The sequence below is a fragment of the Chenopodium album genome, chromosome 27, assembly GCF_948465745.1.
Source record: "Chenopodium album chromosome 27, dcCheAlbu1.1, whole genome shotgun sequence".
Classification (NCBI taxonomy): domain Eukaryota; kingdom Viridiplantae; phylum Streptophyta; class Magnoliopsida; order Caryophyllales; family Amaranthaceae; genus Chenopodium; species Chenopodium album.
This window is the reverse complement of record NC_137860.1, coordinates 3,299,331-3,313,323: the sequence shown is the minus strand read 5'-3', so window position 1 is coordinate 3,313,323 and position 13,993 is coordinate 3,299,331. Positions and strand designations below refer to the sequence as shown.

General features: G+C 33.7%; 1 protein-coding gene across 1 annotated transcript; it reads right to left on the bottom strand.

Moving 5' to 3' along the window:
- Positions 1-290: 290 nt before the first annotated feature.
- Positions 291-5,854, bottom strand: LOC145619095 (F-box/kelch-repeat protein At3g23880-like). The gene is made up of 2 exons (XM_081673696.1): positions 3,409-5,854; positions 291-617 (listed from the first exon to the last, which is right to left on the bottom strand). Coding segments are annotated over exons 1-2 (1,269 nt in total). The 5' UTR covers positions 4,676-5,854; the 3' UTR covers positions 291-615.
- Positions 5,855-13,993: the final 8,139 nt, after the last annotated feature.

Here is a 13,993-nt window from a genome sequence, read left to right as displayed (position 1 = left end):
ACTCAGACTCTTCATTTCACCTCACGTACCGATGTCGGACCATCATCGACACTCGGACATGGGTATGACACCCGGACACTTCACTTTTATTTCAAAATCATGGAATTTTTTCACAAAATAACTGAGTCAGACGCTTGGACACATACCCATGTTGGACATGGGTACCCAAGTCCAAGTAACATAGCCCTCAACATATTTGCTGTGTTTCAGATTTTATGTACCAGTAATGCAAATTTTTCATCTGATTGACAAACCAGATACTCAAATGCTTTTAGATATGCAATCCAATAAAACATTCAAACTCATACTAAAATCTCGATTAGTGTATCGAGAACAACATTATAAAACAAAACCACAACAAAAGAAAATAACAAGCTGCTTAAGAGTTTGCAACAACGTTTAAAACCTCCAAGGCTGCTGCAGCAGAGGTTGTAGTACTGAGAATTAGAGCAAAAACTTAATGAAAACAAATGAAAATGACAAGCTGCTAAAGAGTTTGCAACAATGATTATAAACCACTAAGGCGGCGACACCAACATCTCAGTCTCCAGATTTGATGCCATTACGCACGCTTCTCTCTGATTGGTATCCCCATGAACATGCCTCGATCTCAGTTCCTGTGAATTTCATAAAAAGCATGAGCACCTTTCACAATATATTTGCTTTACTCTGCTGACTTTATCCAGATATGACACTATTATTTCCATAAACTATACAAAAACAGACTATAACAAAAGAAGACACTTCTACATATATAAATAAGCAGCAAAGAGTCAGCATACAACTTAGGCAACTTCCTGTATCCAGCAAGCTACAGCATCTTTATATAGACTCATGCATGCCATTGCCAGACATACTCATTAGTAACAACGTAGATGTAGTTAGGCACCTGAATTATCTCTGTTTCCTTGGACAGGAAACTGGAAAAGAACTGTAAAATACTGATAGAAAACCACTTGACGGGAAACAAATGTAGTGTCCATCATAGCATAACATTACAAACTAAAATGTTTTGAAATTGATCAAAATTATTACTAAGCTGTGAGGGCTAAGCAGCTCGCAAAAGCATTGTTCTTAGGATTTTTATCTAACTTTGAGAAAGTCTGGTCCAACAGCATAAGAAACCTCATTACAAGAGTTTCGAATCATTATCTCAAGCTACCAGTAAACCCTTAGCTAGCAGTAACAAACTGGTCACTTCTCTTCTTACCATTTCAGAAATACATTCATAACTCATTGTAAGGTTGTAAACACATTAAACCCTCATGCCCAACTGGAACACTGTGGAAATAGTAAATAATAGTATAATACAACAGCTGTGGAAATAGTAGAAATGCTACAACAGCTGCAGCACACAGCCACACAGTAGTTATAGGTCTGGCAGTACACCAGGCACAACTTAATATTTCTATAGATAATTAGATAAAGATAACAACACTGATCCAACGGTCCAACCACAACTTGCATAAATCCGAGAAACGAGATTTAAGAGACTATGAAAACTACAAGGCTTATAAGACACATATGAGCACCTGCACAGAGCAAACCGGCCAAGTAATGTGAGTAAGTGACCTTTGTTCATCTTTTTGACGTGAACAAGGGCGTCAGCTTACAACAAAATAATTCCTTTAGAGGCAGTTCAATTATTAATGATGCACAGGCAGCAATTCATTTGTTTCAACTGAAAAAGGAACTTTATCTGACCATTTATTGCCTCTAATAAAGTTTTAACATCAAAAGTATTTTAGCAATTCAAACTTGAGCAATAAGGTACAGCCTTTCAATACAACAATAAGCACACAGATTTGCAAGTAATAACAGTGTATCAAATTATTACTTACAGCTTTGCAATAGCCACGATGGGAAACCCAGATGCTGAATCATTTAAGAATCCATGAAAAACTCTTATCTCAAGATATCAACATCAACATAAACTTAGGTAAAAAAGAGCACAACGGATCTACAGTTTAGATCAATTGTATATAGATATTACTAAAAATATTAGTAAAAAATGAAGAAGAGGAGCAAGTGTAATAAGTCTGGAATTTTTTCATTAAATACCTTTTACAACAGCTTAGGTTAATTCATTGAATTTATTCCGTGAAATAATTTGAATTTTACACTCCTAGTCAATCAATTCTATTACTCAAGCCCTAGAAGCAACATAAATTCAATCTCTTCTCTTTTCTTATGAGAAAATTTTACCAAGACTATTTTCTTTAACATTGTTATATGTTGGTCACAGACATTAATAACAAAAATAAAGCATTTGGCTAACATGAGTCATCATAAGGAACTGTTCACAAAAGTGAAACAATAAAAGCAATGAAGAAAGTTTCAGAAAGTAAAAGAGAATAAATGAAAGTGGAAGAAAATGAGGGAGACGTATTGAGCAAGAGGCAAGGGCAGTGCAAATTGGAAACCCAATAGATGAGGATATTCAAATAGAACTTGATGAAGTTCTGTGAAAGAGGGCCAAGAGGAGATAAAAAGATACGGAAAACACATAAGAGATTTGAGAAAGCCTTACAAAAGGAATTGAAAAAATTGGCAAAACACAATGAGTTTCATAGAGAAATTAAGAGTATACATATTTAAAATCAAGTCATGTCCTCTGCTTAAAATTTTCCCCTCCACTCTGCCTGTCCAACGCCATATTTCCTTGCACCCCAATGACTCGTATCACTCTCAATCACCTTTCTCCAAGAAAAACTTTTTTTTTTTTTTTACCTTTCCCAAATGGAATCTAGACTAGAGTTACTACCTAATGTGTTCTAATATTCAATTATGATATTTGCACAAAGCACTCATTTATAACTTCAACTTAAAAAGTTACTGCTCTAATACAGGAATAAAAAAATGTTCAAGCAATAATCTATTTTTACTGATTACTAAAGTAATACCAACTATATATAAGAGACGGACAATTAGGATAAAGCATAAATGAAGATGCAGTTTCAAAATTTACAATAGATTAAGTCATGCACATTAGAACTAGCTAGATGTTTCAAGTTTACATGACAAATAAGCAAATCATATGGATTTAGCAAGGATTTCAGTCAGACAGGCATTAAAAATTGCTAGACATAGGTAAATGCATAAACCTACACATGATCTAGAAGAACAAGTTAACTCATCCATATTAAATCAAAAGAGAAACAAAATTGACTCAACATGCTAGCAGAATAGAATGACTAGAGCAGAGACTTCACGTAGAACAAAATTACAAACCACAGATGAATAAAATAAAACTTTAATAAACACCCTATATTCCGGAAGCTATGGGATTATGACATTCTGCTCATAAAAATGCGACAATTAGATAGTTCATAAGCAATTTTAACGTTACTGTACCAATTGACGAAAGTTCAAGAATCCAGAAAGCCAGCAAGGAAAAAAGAAGCTTACAAATAATCGAAGTCAATCGTGCACTCTTTCCCCTCCTCTTGCCAGGAACACGACGGATCACAGTTTCTCTTTCTTTATGCTCCTCTTGTATATTGTCACCATTATTTTGCTGCAGATGTGTTACACAATTGTCGTCCCCCAATAGAACCAGACTTTCCGAATAGACTTCTGCATGTGGAGCAAAGTATGAGCCCGGGGGCTGAAGATCAACTATTTCCACAGCTTCCACAGGTGAGAAGCCAATCCAGCTACCAGTTCCACATAGGATCAATCCTCCATTCCTGTTGATGCTAATTAAGTGTTTCCATCCTATTACAGGGTGCATATCCAACTCAATTGAGAGTAGTTTGGTCCACGACTCTTCCACATTATACTCTTTCATAACCCATATGTCATATCGATACCCAGGACATTGGTGGAGCAGGAAAATAGTTCCAGAGGACCCCACAATCCGATGATCTGAGTCAATATTAAGTTTCCCGCCCTGAGGACATGCCAATTCCATAAAAGTCTCAGCATTCAGACTAAATGACACGATACAGCACTGATTACCATCTTTGCGAGTCAAGAAATGGAGAGCGCCACTAACAAAAACAGGAACACTTAGTTGCTGCAAAGGCACAGAATTACTGACACATCTCCATGATTTAGTACTCAGAGAGAAAATGTCAGCAGAGCATACAACAGGTTTTGTTAAAAAAGACAAAGGCCTTCTGTCAACTCTCCTACCATATGTGAAACTAGAAAGGCAAAAGGCAATCCTCAAAATCTTATAGTCATTAGCCAAAGCATCAAAGCCAAACCCAAAAGACAATTTCAGGCAAGCCGATGATCTACTATCAGACACATTACAATAAAGAGGAACCTGATAAGACTTTCTGATGGCAGGGTTCCACAGAGTCACAGGGTTGAGTTCATTAGTGTCATCCCATAAGCAAATAAGCCCATCAACACAACCTACAATTGTGTAGTAGCTCCCTTGAGTCCTATCAAATGGAAAACTCAGTTCCCCAATTGTCCTAAAAGGACTAAAACTACACTTTTCATCATATAAAGAGTAGATTTCTTTCTTTTGGGTGTTGCAGAAGCGCCTAAAGAGAATTTTATAGTTACCAGTAGCATGGTTGTGAAGTTTGTGTGAAGAAATGAAATTGGAACTACTAATGAACAAATACCAGGATTTGCAAACAGACCTGAATCGCAGCAGAGACTTTGTAGGCAACCTCACCAGAATTTGCAGCACCAATTCTTCTGGAATATCACTCATTTTTTTTATTTATTTTTTTATTTTTATTTTGAGGAATCAAGGAAAATGGGGGTGTAGATGTATCCAAAACCAGAATTAAAAAGGTGAGAGAACAGCTGCAGAAAATATGAAGATGGGCTATGCATAAGCCAAGGCACAGAAACTAAATGAAGGAACTGAAAGAGTATGGGTTTCCTGAAAACCTAGTCCACTATGCCTAATGACATTAGGTCATCAAGGCTCCATTTACATTGAGAAAAACATCCCCAAAAACAGATCATATCAAAGTGAATCCAAAATGATACAGCCCATATTAACTGATTTGATAAATTTATCAGAATGGAAATGAATCATATCTAGTATAAAGAATCCTGCATATTGATTTCACCATATCCAAATCACAGGTATGATCAGATTGATCACATCATTTTATTCAATAAATATTAATTAGGAGGAAAAAAAATGACCTTTTGCACCTTATTTTTGCTTAACTGAAATTATTTTTACTGATGAGAAATTATTTTTGCCATAGTTAAATTATTTTTTAGTTCACTAGTGAACTGAAATTGTTTTTGCCAAACTAGATTTTTTATTTTTATTTTTAATTTTTTTTATTACTAATTCTCTGTTATATTTCTTTTTCATAGTTAAACCCTATTCACTTCACCTTATTTTTATTCAACTAAAATTATTCTTTACAGTTATTGATTTCTATTGATCTAAACTTATTTTTACTAAACTGAACTTATTATAGCTGAAATTAAATGTGGGCATGGGCCGTGTCGGCACGTAGGCGGCACGGGCCCGGTACGATTCCGGCACGGCAGCCCACTTGTGGGCCGTGCCGTGAACAAAAAAATTGAAATCCGACACGGGCACGGTGGGCGGCACGGTCGTCGACCTGTGGGTCAACACGCCGGCACGGCCCACCAGCCCGGCACATGGCACGACCCATGCCCACCTTCATTTATATAAACTTATTTAATTAAATAAACTTATTTAATTAAAAAATATATAAGTTTATTTATGTTAACTTATTTGATTAAGTTTATTTATATTAACTTATTTAATTAAGATTAAATAAAAAATTTTTGTTTAAGTTTATACTTGTATAAACTGAAACACAAATTATTTATATAAACTTAATTAAATTAAAGTTGTTCAAAAAAAAAAATATTAACATAAACATAAATTAATAACATTATTTATATAAACTAAGGGCCTGTTCTCTTCCGTTGAAATTCAGCTCAGCTCAGCTCTTATGTCTAATGATATTGCTAATGATATAAAGCCAAATTTCATTCTTTTAAGCTCTTATTACAACGACGCAACAAATAATAACAATAATAATAATAATAATAATAATAATAATAATAATAATAATAATTATTATTATTATTATTATTATTATTATTATTATTATTATCAATAAATAATAATAATAATAATCATGAATAAATAATAATAATAATAATAATAACAATAATACTAATAATAATAATCAATAATTAATAATAATAATAATAATAACAATAATTAATAATAATAATAATAATAATAATAATAATAATAATAATAATAATATCGATACAATTCATTGTTCAAATGGTTCTATTTTTTTGATACACATTTCTATTGTTAATCTTATTGAGAAAATTAGAGTACTACACAACTTAAACTAATTTTCATAGTCAGTTAGTTCTTCGTCTTCTTCTTGTCCACCAAGCTCCTCCATTACCTCGGCATTCCTCTGAACTGACTCCCATATCTGATCAGTTATTTCTTGTCGGACAATATCCATAGCTGCTTTTCTGCTACATGTAAGTGTTTTGTGTTCTTTTGTCATAATACTATTTTATTTTAAAATTAAATAGTATATGTGTTTAAAATATTTAGAGGTTTCAAGTTTTTAATATATTTTCCATAAATTTATAATTATATTATAAATTTTATAATTATGTCATATGAAATAGTACATTTGTATATACACATAGGTATAGTAATATATAATCAAAAACCACTAATCCGTAGTTAAAAATCACTAATTAATAAGTTCAGTTCAGTCCAGTCCAGTCCAGGTCCAGGTCCCAGGTCCCAGGTCCCGGTCCAGTTGATTTCAGTCAATCAGAACAGGCCCTAGTTGTTCAAAAAAAAATACTACCTCCGTTAACTTTTATTTACAACTTTGGGGTATTATTTGTGAGATATAAAATATTCCAAAGTTGCAAATAAAAGTTAACGGAGGTAGTATATATATCGATTTTTTTTATATACATATATATTTAAAAAAAATAAAAATTTAAAAAAATTTACGGGTTGGCCAGCTGCCCGGCACAGCACGGCCCGCCAGGCACGTGGGCTGGGGTGCCAAAATTTGGCACGGCAAGGCCCGGCACGAGCCCCACCCAAGCACGGCCCGCGACGTCCTGGCCCGGCACGATGCGCACCTTTAGCTGAAATGAAATTACTTATAGGGCTGAACTTATTATTATTGAATATTACTTTTTTTAGGTGAAGAGAACAGGCACTTGTTGGTTACAAAAAAAAAAAAAAACAGAACAGGCACTTGCCGATGTAATCTTAATAATATACTTGTTACGAACTAATGATAGACTTCTTACGAACTAAACAGTAAAACGCTCTATAACAAATTATGATATTGAATACTAATGAAAGGAGAAACCTCCAAGAAACGTATGTATGCATAATCTTATTTAAGACAATTTTTTTAAGAGAGATATAAAATTCTAAAACTAATATCTTAAAGAAGCTAAAGGTAACAAAGTCCTAAACCTGATTCTCTATTAACACTACCATTTATTTTCAAGGCCATTTTGTAAATTAGATATGTGCCTATTTATTTCACCACAACACAGTTCTGAAAGAATAAGTCAAATAAGACACAAATAAATACGAACACTTAAAAAGTTGCTTGTAGAACTTATCTTAGCAGACATATAGCATTACATAGATAGATAAAGCCAGCTACACACCTTTGTCCTTCTCATCTCCTTAGTAACAAATACTGGTCTTTGTTGCTGACCTGTTCAGAGCATATGCTAAACTTATGAATAACTCTAAAAACAATTAATTTATAGCATTGAATTATGCTTGATTTTAAACAGGTAACTAAATCAGATCAATTCAGGGAAAATCATTGAGCCGAGTGTTGAGCTGGCAGACTTGTGATAATTTGTTTCATTTGGGATCTGATAGTTCTAAAACCCTTCACCAGCCCAGCACCAATACATAAGTAAGAAGTTGATTAATGAACAGAGCCGGTGAGGCCAAAACTGCATGATTACAGTTGGGAATGAACAACTCCCACAGAGGTTCAGAAATTTACCTTGTTTTTCAAGAACTTGTTACTTATTAATGTTTGAATCAGACCGAAACACATTAGACCAGACCTGATGCAGATCATACCAAGTGACCAAGCCATAAACTATTTCAATTAACTAATGTGTATAATTGCGTATTAGTAAATAAAAAAAAAAAAAAAAAAAAAAACAAAAAACAAAGAAAAAAAAAACAAACATTATATAGAGTAGATATTTAGAAAACTTACATTGAGACGAAACTAGCAAGATCCCACATAATAACATTTTTCTGAAAATTTTATGTTAAAATAAGGCCAAAGTTTAGTTAGAGCAGGAGAAGATCCATTGTATCTCTTTCATCTCAATACTGTAATGATAGAAGCCTGCAGCTTAGCCTAAGGGGGAAGACGCTCAATAGAGCTCCTATAACCCATCCCATTTACCTAAATGATATAAAACCTCCAATAATCTAACAGAAATTTTCACAAGGATATTGCTAATGGTATTTAGCATGGAAGTCCTACTTTAGATAATAGCCATGCTGAGCTCTCTCTTGGGCTGTGAAAGCGCGAAAGAGGTTGGGCTACTTTGCGTTTACAGAGGATGGACCTATATCCAAAGGAACTGGAATCCCTGAAGCCATTTCCGATCCAGACGCTACGGATGGATCTATCATATTGAGTTGGTTGGAATCTGAAACATCATTTAATAAAGATTTTCATACCCATATTCTGGGTCCGAACAAGCTTGTTACATGAAATGCACCAAAAACAAAACAAGCGACCCTGGAAAGTAATTAGTGATAAATTCCAATGATCTTAGGCAAATCCAAAGAAGGTTTTACTTATGATCATCCAGATCCCAAAACACTTGGATTTGTGTAGAACAACACGCCACCATACAAACATGGTAGGATAGCAATAAGGCCCGATTCTGTCAAATAATGGCATTTCAAACCAACTAACCACATCAATTTATTCCTAACATAAACAAAGTGCTTCTGCTGGAACACTCACATCAAACAAATGTATAGACTTAAGATAGATGAATGAATATAAATAAATAAGTACAACTTAATTTCCTAAATTTAACAGAAGAATAAGTGGGTTTTCCGCAGTAAGTCCCAAGCATGGATAAAGGAGGAGGGTTTTGGTAGGCCAGTGACAGCCAGTGTAAAACTTTGTCACATCCCTTGGCATGAGTTACAATGATTGAGAGTATTACTAGGATGGGTGACCTCCTGGGAAGTTCTCATGTTGGTTCATGTAGCTGACTCCACTAATGGGATTAAGTCGTTCAAGGCGAAGAAGAAGAAGCTGAAGAAGCAAGCAATGAGGCCACAAAATTGAACAAAAAAAAAAAAAAAAAAAAAACTACTCGGAGGAAAGAGAAATACACCATTATACATACGGAGTATTATATTGGGTAAATTCAGATATAACATATGCATTTGTCAAAGTATCAACATGTCATTACCTCAGCAACTTCAGCAAAATATGTTCTCTGGCACAAGAGATAAGATACCAGACTATTAAGGAAATCGATCAAACAATTCTAACTGCTTCCTGGTTTAAATATGAAATGAGGGCAAGAAATGTAAAGTAATTCCAGTACACCAAAACAACAATCAGCAAAAGTACTCAAGAAAATAAAAAGAAAGAAAGAAGCATTTTGTCTTAAATCCAAGCATTTGTATTCATTATAGACAATAAGTAAACTTTCATTGAGGTGGCTTGATATTTTACCTAATTATATTGAGGTAGCCGATATGATAATTACATTGAATGGCCTATTCTAACACTTTTTATGAGATTGTTATTTCCAAACTATTTCATTGGAAAAAATCTAACTCATGAATCTAATACTAGTAAGTGTGAAATCTAACTTGTGCAATACACTTATACTCACAGTTAGGTAATATATTGTGAACTCATACTCGAAAAGCTTGACATATATGTGCAAAACAAGCAACAAAATTCATTCATAAGCTTATCTATTACGAATTTATGATATAAGTTACTTCCTTTACTTTGTATTTATTTATTATTGCAGAATGTTAGGGGTTTACAATAATTAAGAAGATCATGTAACAAGAAGAGAAAGAGAGAGAAACAGAAGAGGGACCCATGAGATGAGAAATGAGATAGCTCAGATAAGTCAAATCATATGCAGGTAATATTGCAATTAATAACCAAATTGTTCAAACTTTAACTACCATTCTGAAAATTACCAACACCGATTTTTCTACACAAAAGAATTTACACCAATTTTAATCACGATAGACACGCACACAAACCATACAAATTGAACTAATCACAAGGAGGGTACCTTAAGTGCTCCTCAAATTTGGTTTTCGCCTCCAATTCCTTGAATCAAAACCTTACAACCATATTCCAGTTTAAGAAGAGTAACCAAACAGCTCATCTAAGTATGAAGCCCAAGCCTGAGATCTCTTTAGTTCTCACAAGTAGGTAATAACAGATCCAGCTCTGATCATCATTGTTAACAAAATGGTTGCCATAATTTCCATAGAAGAAATCAAGGCCATCTGCACTCATTCGAGGATTGCCACTAATCATCAACTACTCCAGTTCTGGTTGGAAACTACTTCTTTGACAGATCAACCTTCAATAAAAACAAGTAAACAACACCCTTGATGCTTGGACGAATAAAATCAAGTTCTAAAATTACAACATGCTGCAACTGCACAGTAGCCATTATACTCAAGAAATCAAAGATTCTTTCAGTGACATTTAACATTATACAAAACGTAATGCAAAACATAAATATTTTTTGCACAACCCTAGGTCAAAACATGAAAATGTTGTTACTAGCTAACCTTCCATATTGAAGACGTCGCACTAATGTCTCAGGAAATTGAATAAATAAATTTATGGATTTCCTACTATCTTACAATGCCCTTAATTTTAATACAAGCAATATTAGATATCCGCTTATTGAATTAACCATACGAGATTATTTATTGTCTTTCTTAATTTGTACTTTCAGTCAATAATCAACATTCACAGTAAGCAGTTTACTATTGCAAAGAAAGCAATACTTGCATAAACACTCGGGCGAGGCTTTCAATGGACCTAAAAGCATGCCATGGCCATTGCCCACCCCTCTCCAACTCTTAATTGTTAACCAATACAACTATAATGCAAAACTCTATTTTACTTTCTTATTGTGATTACTAATTATTTAAGGCTGGTAGTTAATTTGGCCCTCGTCACCGCCAAACTTCGCTTCGCCACCGAAAACACTCCATATTCAGAAATAGAAACACACAAATGAAACCTTATGATCAATCATATAAACAAGTGTATTGCTTTAATATTATTTATGGGCATAAACACCCCATATTTAGAAATAGAAACACACACATGAAACCTTATGATCAATTATATAAACAAGTGTACTGCTTTAAAATTGTTTATGGGAATTGAACCAATTCATAAGTCCCAATTTAGAAATAAAAAAAAGCTCAGAAATTTGCAGAAAATCAAAGGAAAACACAAAACACACAAACCCCTTTTGTCTGAACCTGCAATCCCATATCTCTGAACACCCATCTGAATTGGTGGGGGCAAAAGGGGATTAATCTGGAAAATGGCAATGTAAAAATCAATTAGAATTCAAAAATGTTAAACAATGAAAGAAAATTAAAAGACACCCATTTATTTACCTAAGATGCAGCAGATATATATAGGCAACGATTAAATTCATCTGAATAAATCCCAATTTATGGGTAGTGTAGTAGTGTTGTTGCATTTTTGTGATGAATGAATGATGAGGGTGAAGAACAAGAGAAGCCGAGAAGGTGATAGTAGAGTCACTTTGATTATGAACCCATGAGTAAAATATGGGGGTAATTCATTCTTACCCAACCACGGTGCAAACTATTATTTTCTCTTAAAAATACTTGTACTTCGTATGATTGTGACCCACTTGTAAGGGTGCTTATGAGACGAGACAACTCGAGAGTTATTTAAGTTTGACTCAGTCAAAACTCGAGTGAGCTCGACTCAAGCTCGATATTGACTCGAAATGTTAATGAGTCGTGTCAAGTAGCTTATTACTCGACTTGAAAGCTCGTGAGAGACTCGAATTTTTTTATATAATATTATACTCACCCTATTCCCTTTTGTTTGTCATTTTTACCATTTTGGGTGCTCTTAAATTTTTGTCACATTTTATATTTTCATAACTAGTGTTTGGCCCGGGCGTTGTTCTAGGTGTTACTTTGACTATTTTTATCATTATTATTATTTAAGAGCTTGAAAGAATTTTTTTATTGTCGAAAATTATAATATTACAATAACGATAATAAATAGTTTTGAATAATTTTGCTTTTATTTCTAATATGTATTTATATATTTAAGTGCATAGATAGAACATCATTAGTTTATAGCTTGGATGGTAATAAGTTGGTCTTTATTCAATGAGGCTTTGTGTTCAAATCTTATTGGATGCCATTTTGGTTAACCATGACATGAAACAAAAATGTGCTAGAAGTACACGTGGCATATTAAATGATGATGTTGCATTATGCTGGTGCAAGAATGAGATACACATGGCACATTGACATTTTTAGGAATGCTTTTTAATATAGAAGTATAGATATAGATATAGATATAGATTATTAAGATACATAAAATACTTTTATGCCCTTTTTGTTTTTGTCTTTATTAAGTCCTCTTCCTATCTACATTTGTCGTAGAAATTATGAGAACTTTTGACTAATTCAATGTTTTACACTCTTGAATCTCTCAATTTTTCTTTTTCATGTACTTTAATTACTTTTTTAATTGATAATGTCTCTTTTTCATGCACTTTTATTACTTTATTGGTTGGAAATTTCATTTTCCATATACTTTCATTACTTCACAATCTCCGCCTTAATTCCCGTGATTTTCCTTCAAAAGTGACAAACAAAAGGGGACAAAGGGGGTATATACTAAAAATTATAATTTTTTGATTAAAAAAAAAAACTTTTTTTTACATTAATAATTAATTAATAAAACATTAGTTGTACTCGCATCGTCATATATGTATATTTCTCAAATGACAAAATTAAAGAGAATGAAGAGATGTTATACTAAATAGAGAGTTCTAATAAGACAGATCAAATTGCAAGCTATTCGAAATCGACCCGGTCAAAGCTTGACTCGGTCACATTTGGGCAAAGTTCAACTCAGTCAAAACTAATGTGGGATTGTCCCGTAATAATCATAAGGTGGGATTGTTATTGTCAAACCACACACAGGTGAGATTATTTATTTCCATTTTCCTTTTTTTTTTTATTGTTTTGATTACAAAAACCATGACAATTAGACATCAAATGTTATCTTAAAAAAAAAAAAAAAATCCAATGATATAGATGGGCAAAAGAACATCCTTGCTCATAAAAAAAAAATTAACGAGACTCTTTCTCCATTTCGATCTGACTCTTTGCTTTACCTCATCTTGATGAACAAAAACCATGACAGTTTGAATTTTTTTTTTTTTATTTGAAAGAAAGGTAAGGAGCCGGATTAAAATAAATTAAACGAGATCAAGTTCCGCCAAGGCAATTGAGCCTTGCAGGAATGAAGATATAAAGGTCCGTTCAACATTGTTAGCTGGACTAATCCTAGCAGCCGAATGAGCAACACAATTTCCTCCTCACTTAATATGACTACAAGAGAAAGACAAGAAATTCCCACTCAAAGAAATAACATCATCATAAATTAAATCAATTGGAGCACGTCCACCTCTGCTGTTGTTGATAGCATTCACAACCGAAGAAGCATCACACTCTAGTTCCACCTCCTGAAAGCCCAAATTTTTAGCCAAAATCACCCCATCCTTGCAGTCAACGCCTCCACAACAACCACATGTATCTGAGCACCCACGCGTCGAACCATCACAACCACAATACTGCCATAAGAGTCTCTAATCACAGCACCCAAGCTCACTCCCCAACCCTCCAAAACCGCAACATTTGTATTGATGCGCACAATGCCAGCACAAGGAC

What these genes read in the sequence shown, in the direction of transcription:
- LOC145619095 (XM_081673696.1), bottom strand. Translation starts at nt 4,675, where the DNA reads ATGAGTGATATTCCAGAAGAATTGGTGCTGCAAATTCTGGTGAGGTTG.